General features: G+C 35.7%; 1 protein-coding gene across 18 annotated transcripts in view; it reads right to left on the bottom strand.

The window, feature by feature from the left end:
- Positions 1 to 10,532: 10,532 nt before the first annotated feature.
- Positions 10,533 to 19,495, bottom strand: part of SPEF2 (sperm flagellar 2) — a 72,719-nt gene continuing 63,756 nt past the window's right edge. For 15 of the 18 annotated variants that reach the window (XM_030258004.4, XM_072921740.1, XM_030258006.4 and 12 more), the window contains 3 exons: positions 16,484 to 16,672; positions 16,240 to 16,362; positions 10,533 to 11,086 (listed from right to left, as the gene is read on the bottom strand). In XM_030258004.4, the coding sequence (XP_030113864.4) occupies positions 11,003 to 11,086; positions 16,240 to 16,362; positions 16,484 to 16,672 (396 nt within the window). In that variant the 3' untranslated portion in view covers positions 10,533 to 11,002. Of the gene's footprint in view, positions 11,087 to 16,239; positions 16,363 to 16,483; positions 16,673 to 19,495 lie in introns of those variants that run through there. The other 3 variants (XR_012052756.1, XM_030258013.4, XR_012052755.1) reach the window with 3 other exon arrangements.

The following is a 19,495-nucleotide window of genomic DNA, read 5'->3' as shown; positions in this document are numbered from 1 at the left end:
CTTTAGCTTATAAACAGAGGAATGCAATTCACTACTGAAATTGTGGCACTCCTTAAATGAAACTAAAGTATCTGATGTGCAAAACCTTTTATGGCAATAGAAATTGGCAAAAGTTTTAGCCAGTCATCCCCAAAACCTGCCTGGCCTCTGTAATATGTATGCTACTCTCAGTTGTACTTAATAGCCTTTTCAAGAACAGTAGTTTAACAGAGTGTCATGGTTTGAAGCTGGCACAATGCCAGTGCCACATGAAAATACAACCTACCAATCAAATGCTGTGAAATGTGATCAAGAACAGAGCAAAGCAGGCCAAACTTAATAACAAAGGAAAAATTTTATTACACTACTACTACTACTACTACTATAAAAGGAAAAGAAAGGAAAGAAAAAAAACCCCACACAAAATTCGAAATGAAAACCTTCCAAAACATTCCTCCTCCCACCACCCAACTCCACCAAACCCCAGCGAGACCCATTTGGATCCTTAATCAAGTTTTCACCCTTCAATATAATCAATACTGAGTCCATCGGGGAAGAGAGGAGTCCCCCTTGCACCACAGACCCCCAGGAAACACAGCTGCCACCTCTTGTGTTTCCACGTCACACGTGGCACTGCCCAGACACACCGGCCAGTGTGACACTCTCCTCTCCATGTCACAGTGCTCTCACCCCCGTGCATGGACAGAGACTGCTTATAGGGCCCCTTTAAGGATGCTTTGCCAAGGACCACTAGGAACAACAGTCCAGTATTACAATTCGGGACTAGAGTCCCCCCCATTTTCCCCTGGGGCTGAGGGTCCAAGGACAGAGATCTCCTTCTCTTCTTCTCTGAAGATGGAGGGCATCCTCACACCCTCCTCAGCTCTCTCTCTGTCCATTCCAAAACTGGTAGTTGCTGAAGAAGGTCTCTTGGCTCACCAGTGCATCCCCCTAAAATGCAGTCCCTCTTGAAAGAAGGAGAGGTTCAGTCTATGGTAAACAAGCAGAGTCCAGCCAAAAGCCACTCCATCATCTCCCCCCAACCTTCTTCTCTGAACATCTGAGGTCCCAGGCTGTCTCTCTTTCCTTCAAATTCAGGAGGAGTAATATTTCATAAAGCCTTCATTTCACAGGAAAGGGTTAAAATTCCCGGACTCCCCGGACGGCTGAAATCTCAGCCCAGGACTCCGCTCCCATCTCCCACGATGGGCATCTTCCCCCCTCTTCTCCTTCTCCTCCTCCGGCAAACTCCCAGGTGTCTGCTGGCTCTCTATTTCTTTTCCCTCTAACTTAAGAGAGCAAAAACATCCCAGATGTTCTCCACCCTTCCATCCGCAGGAGCTGGCCCAGCTCGGTTCCGATCCTTCACCCTCAGGCCTACCTGTGCAGGCCGCATGGCTCCCCTCCCCCACCCAGCCCGGGCTGGGGGGGGAAGGTCCGAACCTTGCGATGACCGGAACCAAAGAAGGACGAGTCCTCCTGGGAATTCCGCTTTTAACCCCTCTGTGTTCTCAGAGGCGTGTCCACCTTCAATTGGTCACCCCAAGTGTCAGTATCCAAACCTGACCCCTGACTGGATGGATCTCTTCCTTCCAAAAAAAAATTCTCTTCCTGTGTCAAACCATGACACAGAGCCAGCTCCATTAAAACATCAATGCAAAAATGTTATCTTGAAAATCTCTGACAAAATATTTCTAAAATATTGTGCAACTACTGCAAAAAAAAAAAAAACTATTTAATATATTGATTTGTAAATCTTTGTTATTGAAGTTGATTTTGCAGTTCTAAATATAGAACAAGTAACTGTTCAGAACTGGTATCAGCACTTACCTGTAGATTAAAAAGGACAAGTGAATTGATCTGAAAACCCAATTTACAGTGCCTAAGTCCATTTAACCACTTAAGCTGTGCTCCCACTCTGACAGTGCTTAGACCACTTATAAACATACATAATCTAACCAAGATGTGAGCCAGTATTTCATAACTAAGCTTCCAAGAGCACTAATGCAATCAAGATCAGCTGTAAAACTCACCAGCAAAGCATTAAACATTAAATAGTTTGCCTTCAAATGTTTTGTAGTGAAGTGCAAAGAATAATGATCTCAAAATACATTCCTGTATTTATAAATTAGACTTGTATGTGTCAGCATCAAAAGTCTCCATTGGGAATTAGTGAAGTTAAACTGCAGCTGCAATATACTTAATCAATCTTATTCTAGTTTTATTATTAGACAGGCATTAATCAATGAAGGAACATATGGTACAACATAAATACTCAAAATGGCACTTCCCCTGGATCCCCCTCAGTCCAAGCACGGGATAACTGCTGTCAGTAGACTATTTTAAAGCAAATTGCATCCATATTCTGCAATTACTAATTTTCTAAGGGCATTTTTTAACCTTTGCAAAATATTTGTTTGAAAGTGGCCTTTTTTACTTTAAAAACACATAAGAAATCTTTATTATTTGAAATTGGCCTTTTTTACTTAAAAACACATCAGAAATCTTTGTTAACTACTTACTAGGGAGCCAGAATAAAAGATGGGAGAAGAATTGCTAATAGCTGATTTTTAGATGGGCTTAACAGAACTGAAGCTGCGAAGTCTGACCAGATGCCTGGGATGCCTAATTCCAGAATGTGAACTCATTAATGCAGAGAAAAATCCATAAAGACATATGGGGATTGCCATCAGAACTCTTTTTTCTTTTCCTTTATAAAAGAAAGATTAAGAACACATGTGGTCATTTTATCTAGCTTCCAAAAGAAAGTAGGCTTTTCAGCTTAGAACAAAAAGCATATCAAAGTCACTGGGCCATGGAGTTAGAATTCAATCTGATCAAGACTGGGACATTTTCTAGAACTGGAGTGTGAAAATAAATCAGTGTCTAATGTTCTGTGTACTCTATCTCATATTCTCTTGCAATAATAAATGAACATTACTAAAAACTGAAAAGAGTAGGCTTTTTGTTGAGAGTTTTGGGATGAAGTTTCTTGCAGTCAAAGGTGAATCTTCAGATGTAAACTCAGTTTAATTTGAAATCAGAACAAAACTTCTGATTTCAGTCCACTGATTTCAGTTGAGAAAAAAAATCACCTTATGAATATAAATACTCCAAAACAAACTCTTGATAGGAAACAGTCTTTGATTTTATCTGTGTACCAGCTCTTTTTTTTTTCTCTCTTTTTTGAGTTTGTCCTCATTTTGTTCCTTACCTTACCATTGTTTTTGTTGTTTGTATGTTCAGATGTGGGTAGTGGTAGAGAAGAGGAAACCTGTTTCTTACTTCTAATTCTTCTGTTTCTGAGAATCCACCCTAGGCCTTCCTTTGCTCAGTTTTGGATCTTTTATGGAGCCTTGCATTTTAACTATTTGAGTTTACAATCGAGCATGAGAAGAATGAAGAAACAAAGATTTTCCTTCTTTTCCTTAGAACAAGATTGGAGAAAGATCAATTAAAACTAGAGTAGTTTGCTTGGGGAAAAAATAAAGCTGTGCTGATTGTTGAGTAGCCTCTATAATTCAGATAATCAGAGGTGAAAATACGCCATGGGCCAAGCTTCAGAGTGCTCATTAAATCAACCAATTTTAAAGGAAGTGGTGGGAAAGAAAAACAGCCAGATAGACTAAAGTATTGCAGATATATTTCTATTAGAAAAAAAAAGCCAATTGTTACTAAAAGTTAAATTTGAAGTTAATGTTATTCTCTGAGAATTAGGAAAATAAGTTTCTATGGATTCTTTGAGATCCTTTGAAAAAGAAGTTGAAACCTATTTCCTGCTCCATTTGCCAATGGCAGACAACAAAAAGGGCATTTTTTTTTTTAAACTTGGCTATTCGTATTTGGTCTCCTAAGGATGTATGTAAGATGCAGAAAAATTGCCAGCCTTTGATTGTTTTAGCAAGATTACAGTGTCTAAACTAGGTCAATATGCTGCAGCCAGTTGTGGCACCACCATATTTGATTTCACTTGACTTGGCTTCATCTTAGGCCAATTCTCTTCAACATCACCATAAATGACTTGGATACAGGACTCAAAGGGATATTACATAAGTTTGCAAATGATACAAAACTGGGAGGAGGTGTTGACTCCCTCGAAGGCAGAGAGGCCTTGCAGAGAAACCCAGCAAATCAGAGAGATGTGCCACCTCCAACCACATGGAGTCCAGCAAAGGTAACTGTTGGATTCTGCACCTGGGATGGGACAACCCTGGATGTACAGACAGACTGGGGAATGAGAGGCTGAAAAGCAGCACTGCAGAAGGAGAGCTGGGGCTCCTGGCTGGCAGCAAGTTGATCTTGAGCCAGCCCTGCCCTGGGGGCACCAGGCACAGCATCAACAGCTAGGCAAGGGAGGGGATTGTCCTGCTCTGCTCTGCACTGGGGCTGCCTCACCTCGAGTGATAGGGTGCTACAGTATAAAAAGGACATTAAGCCATTAGAGAGCCTCCAAATGACAGCCAGAAGGATGGTGAAGGGTCTGGAGAAGAAGCTGTGTGAGGAGCAGCTGAGACTGACAGGACACCTCACTGCAGTTACAACTCCCTCATGAGGGGAAGAGGGGCAGGCACTGACCTCTGCTGTGTGGTGACAGTGACAGGAACTGAAGGAATGGCCTGAAGTTGTGTCAGGGGAGGTTTAGGCTGGGTATCAGGAAAACATGCTTCACCCAGAGAATGGCTGGACACTGATACAGCTCCCCAGGGCAGTGGTCACAGCACCAGCCTGACAGTTATCCAGAAGCATTTGGAAAATGCTCTCAGGCACATGGGGTAGGATTTTCACAAACTTGGGGTTTGCCGTGCAGGGCAAGGAGCTGGACTTTGATGATTCCTTTGGATCCCTGCAGATTCAGCATATTCTATGAGTCCATGATTCTGTCAGACATAAATTTACTGCAGAATTCTAACCACAATAACTTCTTCTCTTTTAAGCTTCCTCCCACAAACAATGTAAATGACATGTCCAATTTAAAAACATTATCTTTTCATTGTGTCACTAGTAATCATTATCAGGTTAAAGAGGAAAACACTATCTAAATCAATTGCAATATATACAATCTGAGTGTCAGCTGTTATGGTATTGTAAGGATTTTTTTTAATGTTTAATCGAGGCTTGAGTATATTGAACCTTGAGTTCCAAAAGATTTCAGCACATGCAGTTTTTAAAATACTAGAAATACTAACCTGATTTTTGTACATGCTGTTATTTCCATTAACGAATTTCCAACGCCCAGTGAAAATCCTACACTGACATAACTATTATTTACCTAAAAGTAATACTTTTTATACAGGATGAACTATGATTAAGACCTTCTCAACTTACTTTATCAGAGCTACAGTATACGTGAAGTTCTGCAGTTCTGGATCAGATTTTGAGTTCAACAGTTATAACTTTGGACATTAAAAAATAATTTTAAAAACCAACTTGAGCACTGGATGTCATTTGCTGGAAAAACAGAAAATCATGATTAACCAGGATGAAATTAAACTTCCTCACATGAAAATGTCAAACTGATGCCTTAGAAGGCTAGCCTAGAACAGAGACTAGACAGAACTAAAGAATAAAGTAGGTATTTATTAAAAGGCCGTAATGGATGCACCTTGGGCAGCACAAGAGCCCAGCCAGGGCTGCACCAAAGATGAACCCAAAATGGTCACAAAATGCACAACTGGTCACGAGGTCTGTCTCTTGTAAGTTTTGGTCCATTTGCATATTGGAGTTAATTGTCCAATTATGGCTTTAGGTTATGAAGTCCCATTCTTGTTTTTCTCTTTGCGGTCCACAGTTTTTTATGCTCTTGGGCCTGAAACTTGTATCAGTTGTCCTTGGTCCCCAGCTAGAGAAGGAATTGTTTTGTCTACCTACTCTGTGAAGAGAGTTTATTAACACTTAGTATGAAGCTCAGAACTGCACACTTATGCAGTACAGAATCAGAAAAACACAAAAGTTGAAATGTAAGGCATCAATCTTATCTCTAATTAAGCAAGAAAAGCTTTAGCTTTCTCTATCTATACATGTATGTATATATGTGTACCTACATACAGACATATGTATGTGTACATGTGTGCAGGTATACATATATGAATATATACATACATATGTACATACATACATACAGATAGATAGATAAACACACGTGTATTGAAAACAAAGAAAAGGTGAACCTCTGTCATGAGAAAAGTGAGGAAAAGTGATGGTTTTGCCTAATTAAAACCATTTATCTTGTGTGGGCACACTCCTTCTTCCTGACAGCTACTGCTGCTACTTTTATTTAACAGGTACAACATTCACAGCACAAGATAAGTTTTTCAAGAAGTACAGACAACACGTTAATGTAGCACGGTCATGAGCTAGAAGCTTGTCAAGCCTTTATGGTACTAAGTCAACACTGCTATTATGAAGTGTAAGGATGTCCAAAGCATTGCCCCTGAGGCCAAGAATTTGAGAAGTCTTGATGCAAGTGAGAAGCATTCTAAATGTGAGTGTTGATGTCTTCCTGGTATTGGGAAGCCCAGACTGTAATCATCACTGTAAACATGATGAGTGTTAATTGCTTGAGAGTAATGACTTTTCTCCATCAGCTGCAAGCTGTGTTCCTGTTAACACATGCCAAATTACTCTTGCTGCCAGGGCACACAGCTGGCTCATGTTCAGTTTGCTGTCCACCAACATCCCTCGGATCTTTTCGGCACAGCTGCTCCTCAGCAATTATCATTATGAGAGGCTACACTTCCCAGAGGAGCAACTTTTTGCACCTTAATTCTGGAATTTCCAGGGATCTTCTATGATGAGATGCTGAACTGCAGATTTTTCATGACACATTATATTTAAAATAGACTTTAAAGAAAATAGTTGAGTTTTCCAACTGCCAAGGACATTTTGTAAAACTGGGAGTTAAATTCAATTGCTTTTCTACTTAAAAATAAGCATATTTTTTATAGAATTTATTGAAGGCAATAAAATTAGTATCAACCCAGAAAATTTTTACTGATAAAGTGAACAATACTACAATTTCTGAAATTTTCTGATTGATATTGCCTTAATTTCATAACTATAACATTGCAAAGAAGTTTGTGTAGTGTGCTTGCTTTTCAGATTATAATATTCTTTCAATGGTTTGGAGAGCTTCTCTTAAGCTGTCTACACACAAAAACTTCATCAGAGCTGAGGCTTTTACAAAACAGCAGGCTTAATTTACGAATAATAAAAAAATAAAGCATGTCTTAACCTCATACTCAGTGGAAGCTTTGAGGTAAGGACCACAGAGCAGATTGAGGAACTTTTCTTGCTATTATGGCAATATGCGACATCACTCAACCATTTTAAAGCAAAATAACAAAACAAAACATAAGTGTCTTTTAAAGTGTTCTGGTTATTTGCAAAATTTTGAATCTTCCTGTACCAGACTGCTTTCTGAGGAACAAATCTGGAGGTATTTTACTTACTTAAAGGAATTGATCATAGCCCTGAAAAAGACTAATATGGAGCCTGAGTTCTGTACAGAATGAAATGTTGAGATTGATTTATGCTGGAAGATTTTATGCAAATTAATAAAAGTATAGAAAACATTTAATGCAGCAGCACCTTTTGGTTTGTAGCTTTTTTTAAAGAAGAGTTTTGAACAGATGGAATACAAGTAATTTTAATTATTATGAGAATATTTATAGCTTTTTTGCATCTTTTCTAAACCAAACCATCTAAGGCATTTTCTATGCAGCATAGACAAGAATATCTAAGTGAAATTAAGGAGTAAATAAAACATTAAAAGCCAGCACACTGTGAAAACAGGACTGAGCATGTTGCATACATTTAACTGAAAGCCAAACTAGTCTTTCCTAGTATTTCAGGTTCAGTTTTTGAACTCTGTATGTTAATATCAAATGGACAGTTATTTCTTCTTTTAGTTCCTGTCACAAACTGTGTCTAAAAGAATTGCCTATCTGGATTTTACCGCTCTCTGATGAGGAAATTGGCTCATTTAGCTACTTGCTTCAACAGTTCATCTACTTCCCTAATTGAAATCTGCCTGTTGTTTTTAAGCCAAGGGTTCCAGCAATTGAATCTACATGGTATCTACCAGAATGATATGGATTCTTGTAAAAATGATATTTGAAACCCCATTGCATTTTCCTTTGGTGAAGTAAAGAGGCCAAGTTCTTTGTACTTTCTTATTCATCTTATACATTATTTCCTACCATTCTTGACATTATTCTCTGAATACTTTCTAGTTTCAACAACTATCCTGCTAGAAGTGTAGCTATAAAAGCTGAACATGATATAAGTGTAACTTCTCTGCTACAACTGAATGCAAAACTACTCAACATTCCTCCTTCATAAAACAATGACCTCTTTCATGTCTGGGTCACAGCTGAGCTGGGAACTCAAAGTCTCTTGAATAACTCTTGTGATACTCAGTTATACTCCAGTAGTAACTGTTGAAAAAATACATTGCAATTTTCAGGCCATATACTCTTTGCTTTGTAAATTATACCTTTACTTGCTGATAGAGGAGTACGTGCTCACTGCATGAAACTTGACATTTCACACAACCTACTTCATTTTTTACTATTTTACATGGCTCTGCAATCTGCACTTAATTTCAGACATTATCAGTAATGATTTTATGTTCAATTCTGGGTCACAGGTAAAATTTATGAACAGTGTATGAGAAAGGAGGAATACTTGAAGAATCTTACCTAAATAGAAATTTATGATTTTCAGTAGCTGAAGCTTCTTTTTCCTTCACTCAGGTGTATGAACTATAGGGAGGGCTTTTTGAAAATAATATTTTTTAAATTTTCTAATGGAGATCTCCAGTGTGCAAAATCAGAATTAAACACTTAGTAATTAAAGCTGTTTTTAAATAAAAAACGAAATGTGGAACTAAAGAAATAATTTAAAGATTATGAAATATGCAAAAGGCAGAGAACTAAATTGCAATTCTTTTCTATTAATGTAATAATTTAATATGGAGTAAAAAGACAAATTCTTGTGTGAATATATTCATGTTATGTTTAAAAAATATTGGGATAAAACCGACCAAGTTGTCTATGTTATGTGAAGAAATGATTCTTGTAAAAAGAATAATTTGTATGCATATCATGAAGTCTGTTGTCACATGTAAAATGAGGATGTTGAGGTTTTAGCATGGTTTGTGGGGGCACAACAAAGTTACATATGTTTCTGTACTGGTGTGGTTAGCACAAAATATGTAGATTGAAAAGACATTAATATTCTTTGCCTGAAGTGATAAGCTGACTGGGTTCTTTTCTGAGAGTCATATATCACATATAGATGCTTTGATCTGCTACCTCTAGACTTTCCTTTCAAAATGTGACTGTCTTTAATCAAAGACCTGCCATTATTGACATCAGGTTCTAAAACATGAAAAATATTTACTGCCAGATTTATTTATCTGGTCTCTTAGTTGTTGTCTAACTGTTTCTTTTTTTTTTTTTTTTTTTTTTTTTTGCTGTTGCTTTTTTGATACGGAATGTTTTATAACTCAGAAAGGCAATCTAGAAACCTCACAAGCAACATCATCATTTGTGAGTACTATACTCTCTCATGCATACTTGGCTGAAAAGTAATAAAGATATATTAAAATGAAAAAATATTCTGTGCAGATAGCATTCTCAGCAAACGGTAAAGGTTTGTGGTTCCCTATGGGTTATATGACTTCCATAAGATTATTTGTATTCTTAAATTTGTAATATGTTCAAATACTTTGCTGAATCAAAACAGGGAAAAGATCATTTAAACAGTTTGCACAATTTTTCTGAGGGTAATGATGAATGCAGAAAATTAGGAGTGAAGGATTCATGCTCCAGAATGAAGGAGCAGTGTTCAGATACAAGCTACTAAGTCAGTGTAGAATTCTGAAGGTTTGCTAATATCTTGGGCAGCAGACAGACTAAAATCAGACCATATACTGAGTCCAGATAATCACAGTTGCCAGTTTCCTATGTTTAGTGTGCAGAAAACTTGATGCTGTAGATCAGATGAATACCAGAATACCACTGAAAACCGAGAATTTTTTATGCATCTCCATTTTCAAATCCAGGGGAATTATTTAGAAGTGGTCTGAAATGTATGTCACAAAGGTCCATGAAAAAATAGTTCCTATCAACTTATTGTAAACCATCCCTAGACACAAGAGAATGGAGAAATTGGATAAAACTGCATTTAAACACAAAGATTCTATTATCCAGGAAAACAGTAAGACTCAGACTTCATACAGAAAAAGAAACACCCACTTAAGCTGTAAGGAGAACGTTTGACTAAGACTCTTCTTAATCTGCCAGAGAAGTCGACATTCTCTAGGTGTCATGGTGTGCAATAGATATTTTTAGACAAGCTCCTATCACATATGAAAATCTGGAGTATGTGGTGCCCTTGAACGCACTGTGTCAATAAAAAAAGGATAGCAGGCAGTAGAATTGAGATGTACTGCAAGGTTAGAAATAGAAAGGTTCAATGGCGAAGATTCATCATCTCCAATGTCAACAAACACTGTTTTCATGAACATGATGCCCAGTTTATCCTAGTCGTAGAGAAAACAGTTTTCATTTATTTTATTAACTAAAAATTGCAACATGCTTTAAAAGATTAATTGATTACAGCATTAAATTCATTAAAAGTTAATTAATTAATCAACTGTACATATAACAAAAGCTGAATAGATATCTTAGTACATTTAGAAGAACTGGACATAATCTTTAATCAAATCTTAATGACAACACTACTATCTCTATTTAAGTTCAGAAATGGGTTTAATTTTATTTAGAAATATCATCAGACTATTTAAGATGAGCAAACCATAACTTTCCCTTTTTGTGGTTTTGTTGTTTTGTTTATTTTAATTTTAAAGTAACAGAAAATGTGTAGTTGGAATGGGATTTTGCTGTTGCAGAAATAAACAAAAAAACATTTCTCATGGAAGAGAGGACTGGACCTGCAAGACACATTTCTTACAGACTTTGAGAAAAAAGATTTCTTAACGTTCATAAACAGTAGTTTTTCATACATTTATGTCTTCACATGTGTCTTGTTCCCCATCAGTTGATTGTGCTCCTTTGGATCCTTGGAGAAAGACTTTTATATCCTATGAAAAGGAAAAAGGAAATATTAAAAGTAATTTCATGTTGCAGCCTGAAAACTGCAGTAATAGCACCTGTCTGTCCATGGGGTGAGCTTTCCACTGACTAGATTATGGTGAAAAACTAACTTCAGTGGAGGTAAATTATAGATTCCCCATGTTACAGACAATGTCTTCCAGCAGGGCACTGGAACTTATTCAGCTGAGGTGCTGTAATATCACTGAGATGATATTTTCATGTTATCCACAGGACTTAATTTCCTTTGGTGGTTTTACAAAACAACACTGTGTTTAAATGTGACTCTTAAACAGAAATCTTAAACATCAGCTTAATATTATTGGTAAAGAGAGGTATCAAGACTGTTGTTTAAACCAGTAAATGTTATTCAGAACATACAATGACAAATTCTTCAATTAAGGATTTTTTTTAGTATGTCATATTTCAGACTGAACTTTAATTTAACAAGTTTAACAATTAATCCTTTAACAATTCCAGGGAATAGATATTAAAAAAATAAGTAATTAACACTTTGAATAACATATACCTTCAGTAGGTTAATTTTATGCTTAGTTCTTTATAACATATTGTCTGATTTTTTAATTTTCAATAATTTTGTATTAACAGAATCTTCTCCATTTCCCATTTCACCAGTACTACCCATTGGAGGATATGTTAGTAAGATGAACAAGGAATTTTTGTTTTAAAATAATAACATGCTGAGCATTCAATACAAAGATAAATATTTAACTTTCTAGCATCTTCTGATACTGTCAGAATACACATTTATTCCTTTAGGAGAATAATTAACAGTCAGATTTTTTTATTATATGTAGTATTTTTATATACATGTAGTGCAATATATATTTTGTGCATATTTTGAAGATACAACCTTTTTTCAAGAGCAGAAACTGCCTGTATGTAATGATGCCTAACAAACTTACAAAATACCAGAAACATTTCAGAGAATACAAAACTATGCTAAAAGAAAGTATTACCAGTCTTTGGTTTTAGAAAGTTGCACAAATAGGAGACACTTCATTATAAGGAGTCACTTTTTCAGCAAATTAAGTCAGAATAAGTAATTTCAATCCTGGTTAGATAAAAATACATGTAGTACTAAATTCTGTCAAAAAACTGGAGATAGAGTGCTCCAACAGTTTTATTATGTCCGTCTTTAATGAAGCAAACTTTTTTTTAAGATGAAAACATATTATTTATATTTCTTTACTATAAGAAACAACATATTTTATGTACATTAAATTTTCTAAGATTATTTAGGGATGGGATGAATGATCAAGAGAAGCATGGCATAGGTCTCTTTTTTCAATGAGGTACTTAAACACTGAGTTGGATTTTCCTTTTCTTGCACACTGGGACATTTAAAATGCCACATGAAAAAAGGTTCACAAGTTTCACAGGTATTACAGTTACAGCTTATGACTAAAGAGTGATTCAGCAGTACTTTTTTTCTGTCAAAACTTTGATACATGGTCCAGTTCATAAGTTGTATTTAATATAATCTATATGAACTCTCCCTATCACAAGAAGCTCTTCCACTTTGTGAAATGATACATGGAGTTCTGAATGTTTGTTGTGTAATATTACATGGCTGCTGCAAGTATAAATAGGTTTTGTAATACTTCTTCAACATACTAATAAACATTTTTTCAAAAAGCCACGTTAACTATAGGTTAATAGACATCCCACTTCAGTGGAACTCCTATCTGAAAGAATATCTGGATTTTATTACTGAAATGATTAACAGAATCAACAACATTAACAGCAGTAACCATGTGAACAAATAATTTAGAATGAACAAGCATAATGCCTGTGCTTAATAGATTCAAAACATAAGCACATAGAAATATGATGTGATATCCCTATCCTCAAAAACAGAACTTATTTTAAACCTATTTTAAAAACAGAATTATTTTAAAGGGCTAGTCAGGATTTGAAAGCAGAATAAGAAATATAATGCAATTCATCCAATGCATAATATTTTTATATTAATAAACGGAATGCTAATTATCAAACTACCTTATCTTCAATAATTATAAGAATTTAGTTTACTCAAAGTAACAAATACTGCATTAAGCATTAAGAATTATAGAAGTAGAATATATCCCAAACTCTTTATTTAAATTTATCAGAATCAAAATGCAGAATTATTAAAATATGTGGTTATTTCTGTTTTACCATATCTGTGACAGTCTCAGAACAGATGGTAAAATTTGTAAAAATAAATAATGAGGCCTAAAGAAAACTCCTTAATTGACCAAATTGAATAGATTTACACATGGAGTGGAAAAAAGCAGATTGCTTGCTTCTCCCATCTGAATCAGCTGGTCTAATAAAAAAACCTTCTCTAATTTATTATTAAAGTTATTGAAAGACTATTTGAGCATGTAATGAAGTACCCTCATAAACATAGACATGTCAGGGTCATCATCTATTCTCATGGAATAAATTTTATCTGATCAGCAAAAAAAAAAAGTGTTGATAATGGCAAACACTGAAAAGTTCTAGTTAGGACCAGAAAACCTTGTAATCAGGTCAGAAAAGACAAGATGAAAAAAGTAATAGAATTTCTGGGCATGTTAATTTGTAGACATTTGTACTAAGGCTGACAGAAAGGTCACAATCATGTAGGATGGTGCCAGCCCACTAGCAGAGAAAACAAAATCCCTGCAAAAGACAATATATCTCACATGGAAAAAAAAGTTGAGATATGACAAATAATAATGGTTGAAATTGAACAGGTCATCAAGCTCCAAAAGAATCAGGTATCCTAACTTAAATTTGAAAAATTGTAAGCTAGATGTTCCCTTTATAGTTTTCAGCAAAACATTTTACTTTTTGCTGTTTATGACTGCATTAGTACAAACATTTTAACTTTTAGAAACCACACCCTGACTTGCTATATTTATCTTGAAAAAGATCTCAAAATAACAGCACTGTGGTTGACTTTCATTTTTATAGACATCTCTGAGGAGAATTTCTGCAAAAATAATTGATGCTAAAAATATTGTCTTGGAAAGAAAAAAGTTCACCTGTTCTCCAAATAGGGAATTGATACAGGAAAAATCTTCCTGAAGTATGTATCTAATAGACCAGATTTGCAACATACTTAAAACAATGGCCCCTGGGTCTCTATGCCTGTTTGTTGGTGAATAAAAAACTTTTTTGGTAAACCTGAGTGTTGACTTCATTTATAAAACCAAAGTCTGTATTTAACAGCACAGTCAAGGAATGAAATAGTTTGGGTTTAAGTACAGAAACCATAGAGTACAATATTTGAGATACAGTCAGTAAAAGCCTTTTCAAGAGGAAATTTTAAGTATTACAAATTATAACTGAAGCTCTGTATCGCCTAACTGTTGAGTCAGGAGATACTGGAATCAATGGAATCTGCCAAGTAAGTGGAAAAATGTGTCATTTAAGTGAAATGATACCAATACATAAACATGATGTGGGCATTCCTCAGGGCTAGAATATGTGCATTGAAACCTTCAGTTATTGCCAAGATGCACATATACTGTCCTGCAGCTTTTCTCATAGACTGACAATTTTTATACCTGAACTGCCCGGAATATCCTACCAGCTAGAAATAGCACAGGTAATTGACGGTAGGTAATACAATTGAAACATGCACTACAATCTACTCTTTAAGTTATGTAACAAAGTACCCCATAAAAATGGTAAAGAAAAATCAGAAATTTTAATAAAGAATAGATATGGTGTGCTTGATTTTCAGCTATTGGCCAGTGTGAAAACGTGTTAACAGAGTCCCTGTAAATTGCCAAGCATATAGATATGGCTTTACTCAGTTTACATCCTAATTAAGTTTTACTGTAGGTTTCATCACATTTGGTTTTCATGAAGAGGCTGTATTATATTAAATGATACAAAGTCAGTGAGCATTTGTGTAAACAACAGTTCTTGAGGTGGAACACATCTAAAGAACTAATTTTAAAAATGCTTTGGTCTTCAAGAAATTTAGTGATGTTGGGAAAAAAAATCAAATCAGAAAATGCAATATTCAACTAAATAAAAAGAGTCAGGAAGAAAGAATGGGGAAGGGAAGGGAGGAATGACCTAACATCCTAACATTGCATGGCATCTGTCTTCCCCAATTGGCTGAGACATCAACATAGGCAGGATGGACACACATGGATAACTATAATCTTCAATTTTATTCTCTTGTCTTTGTCTTACATTTTCTATCACTTTCTAATGTAGCAAATGGATTTTTAACCCTCACTCTTACTGAGTAAATATATTATTTTATTCTTGTATTCTTGTATTTCATCTTTGACTGACAGTCATTATGAGTGATACAATAAATTCTGGGCAATTAATACCCTTATCACAAGAGAGGACTATAATTAAGAAATAGCAAGTTACTCCTAAGCTATCATGTATCTTATTCAGATTAACATTTTGTGGGCCACTATGGGGGTGATCATCTAAAACTTGTGAAGACTGTTTATTGTTTATTGACTGTTTATTGTCCCTTTTGATGTGGGACATGCACGTCCAGCATCCTCTCACCTTCTCATGCTGTTTTCTTACACCCTGTGCATCAATCATTTTTGCCATATTTTTAAACCTTAAATAGGGTGATTCTCTGGCCCAAACTTGCCTTTTGTGCAGCTGTTTTAATGCCTGTTTAAACATAGGTTCAGGCAGCAAGGATGCCCTAGACAATGACAGAGAAGAACACTTGGACCTGTACTGCCTCTGCATGCCCTTTTCTGCTGTCTCGTTGGCCTGGAGTGGAATGGGATCTGTAGGAACTGCAGGAACACGTATTCTACAGTGTCCTGCAGTATGATCCTGTTGGGAGGATAATTCAACCAGATTCCTTTCTATGGATGGGGAGAAAGGCAAAGCCTCATCAGACGAGGCTGTGGAAAACCTGTAGGCAGTTCCAGGCCAGCAAGACTTGCACAATAAACAGGTCCAAAAGCAACCCAGTCTTTGATGGAAGGAATTTTCACAGAAAACAGAAAACCTGATCTACACTACAGCTGCTAGGATGTATAGCTGATCTACATTGCAAATTGGCAGCATCTACATTAATTCATTAATTACATGTACATTTCTGGGACAATGCAAATTTAAGCATGTGTCTTTTGTCCCAGACAGGAATACTTACAGGAAGTTTGTATTCTTGGCATGTGTTAATCAAATCTTCCATGAAAGGATGCTTCAAAAGAAGTTCAACTGCAATGGGTGTCAGATCTTCAGCACCTAATTCTTGGTACATCTTGATGAAATGCTTTAAGTAAAAATAATACATGGTCAATTTATTGTAAAAAAAAGTGGAAAAGCAAAGATCACAGTATATTTTTTAACATATGATGCAAATTACAAAACTATCCTTGAATCAATCTACCTACTTTATCATAGCTGTCTTCCTTCACCAGACAGCTAAATCTATGATAATCTTCATCTTTACTTCCTCCAGTATGAAACACTTTGAGTAGAGATGCCACTGAAATAATTCCTTCACCTGTGTAATTCAAGACTTCTTTTTCATCTTCTTTTAAAGTCTTTTCATTTGACAATATGTTGAGGCTTGAAGAATCCTAAAAATTTAGGCATAGGTATCATACTTGGGGATAAACAATCTGTCAGTAGATTATCTGTTTCAGTTAAACACCCATTAAGAACCAATGGATTATAATTCCAAATTTCAGTTCTTACAAAACAAAAGTTATCAACTCACACAAAATTATCTACTGCACCATAGCATGGAGGAATAAATCCTGACAGTCCAGAAATATCCATAATGTTGGAATTACCAGAAATTTAATAGACAGCTTTTTCCAGGAATGCGGCCAACATTGCACAGAAAAGCTAGTATTTCTCAGAGCAACAAAACGTAAAAATATTTAATAGTTACAAACTACAATACCAAGAAATTTGTGTTTATTTAAGGAGTAAACTTGGTAATTCTGGCTGTTCACAAGAAAAAAAAAAATACAGTATGAATTTTCTAGTCCAAATTTAGTCACTGCAAGAACTCTGTTTTGGCCAAGAGTTAACCAGCTCTCCACAGAAATAGGTATTCTCTAGTTTATGCAGAAAAATTAAGTTTACTTTAAGCAAGGAATTATGTAATTTTGTGGTGATATTAGAGCTGGTTAAAGAGGAAAAAAAACCCCTAAAACTAAACAAAAAAAAACCCCAAAAAACTGCTGTAGAGATTTGTGAACACAAAGATGAGAAAAGATCTCACAGAGGTGAACAGTGCTTTGACTAGATTACGTCACAATGTAGACTAACCACTAGCAACAGGAAATTTATGTAATTGAACAAACCATTTCTTTTCTCATTAAAGAGAAAAGGTTCTCAAGTGAGAGAGACTGCTGAGGTCCAGTCACACTTGTGCTGTGTGCCTTGGGTCTTAATATATTTCATTTTGAGCACAGGAGGAGTAGAGTCTTTTTAACACACAATAATCAAGATTACAGAAATATCAGCACTGAAGTTTATCCATCTGTCATAGCATTGCTTACATTGAGCTGTGAGACCTACACAACTAATAACAACATTATTTAGACTTCAAATGAAGTTAGTGAAAGAATTCTCAAGAATATGTTAGTCTGAGCTTCTCTTAACAACATGAAGGCTTTAGATGTATTTCTGCAGGCAGATACCAATGAGAAAACATTACAATTACCAGCACAGAACAAGAAAAAGAGAAGAGGAAAATCAGGTAAAGTTCTGTAAGTGCCTATGTATGAGGCAGCTACCTAAGGTGTAAAACTTCTTAGAGATTAACTAGATAGCTCTTTATATGTCACTGATGAATGTTCCACTGATAATATTCATTACATTTCCAGTACCTGGAGTGAGAATGGGGATATTTAGATCACATGTAAACAGCCACAAGCAAACAAAGGCTTAGGTTCTTAATTTGATGATGAAACCACTTTGGATGAAGCCACTCTGTGTATTTGATGGAGCTTGGCTCAAACCTGACACAATAGCAATGCACCATTTCCTTATTGACCCTTTGTGTTTGTGGAATAACCTCCATAAAATTCTGGCTCTCCTAAAGCCTCTAGAGAAAACTCATTTACATCAGGGGTATGGGATTTCTTTTGTTTCCTTCTGCCTATATTCAACATTATTGTTTAATCGCACAGGCATGGAACACAAGGCATAAGAAAGAAATATTTTAAAAAAGAAAATATTAATTAAAAAGAAAATATTAAAATTACGTTTTCAAGTCAGTCCAGTGATTCTGCGCACCAGCCTAGACAACTATAAAGTCAGAGAGAATCCATAAAAGCAAGATTCGTTTAACATCTAATTCTTGGATATTCCTAGATTTCTGAGGGTCTCTCCAAGGTGAATTAGGCACACAATCTGTCTATTTAATACATTGTGGGACATACATCAGATAGAGCACATATTCACAGAGCTAATGCCTTGAGTGATAAAGCAGGCTTGAGGAAATGATCAGGTTAGATGGGACATCTCTTTCTTCTCAGAGATCCAGTATATTCTGGGCTGAAGGCAAATGCTCCCCTTCACTCGTGACTCACAGCCTTAAGAAGTTATTGACACATAGGTGATAATGCCAGTGTGCTTATTGATATACTACTAAACTTCCAACCAAACAGATGAAACCAAGCAGAACATGGCAAAGAGGAGAACAGGCTGTGTAGCTTTATATCCAATGAGATGCAAGTTAGAACTTTTCACCAAAATATGGGAAATTAATACCACAATATCTAATTCGGACCATTCTGTGCTCTCCTTCTTCCTATGAAATGTGGAAGGTCTTATTGTCCCATTCAGTCTCTTCAGTGCATAAAAACTCCACTGTGCCAAACAAAACACAGGGAAGTATAGTAACTTCTGTAATTTGAAATTATCAAATGCTATTTTGCATACGTATATGATTACCCTGTGTTGTAAAATAATGCCTTTTCTATGCTGTTTCTAGAGATCTCAATTATACTTTAAGTTCTGGGCAAATGCCGGAGTCACTGTGGTTGCGTCAGGGCAATCAATAATTTTATTATCTTGAGCAGCAACCTCTTTCCAAGCTGTGTACAGATAAATAATTTATGTCAAAATAAGTAAAAAAATGACTTAACTTCAATAAATATAAGTATTCACTAATTAGTAACTGATACATGCAGTGGACTGATTTGAGTTTTAATACTTGAATAATAAAAACATACTCCAGAAATACTAACAATGTTCAAATGATGAGTTTCATTTTATTTAACAGTGCACTCATCATGGCTGAAAAAATAATTTAAAAATTATTTGAAACGAATTATTATTATTATACTTTCTGGTTTACAGATAAACCTAAACACTTGGAAGTAACACAACAAAGATGTATCTGAATACCCCAAAGAAACATAGTGGAAAATAAAGTAAGACCA

This window comes from Taeniopygia guttata, chromosome Z, assembly GCF_048771995.1.
Source record: "Taeniopygia guttata chromosome Z, bTaeGut7.mat, whole genome shotgun sequence".
Taxonomy (NCBI): Eukaryota; Metazoa; Chordata; class Aves; order Passeriformes; family Estrildidae; genus Taeniopygia; species Taeniopygia guttata.
The sequence above is the reverse complement of the archived record's forward strand: the minus strand, read 5'-3'. Positions and strand labels throughout refer to the sequence as shown.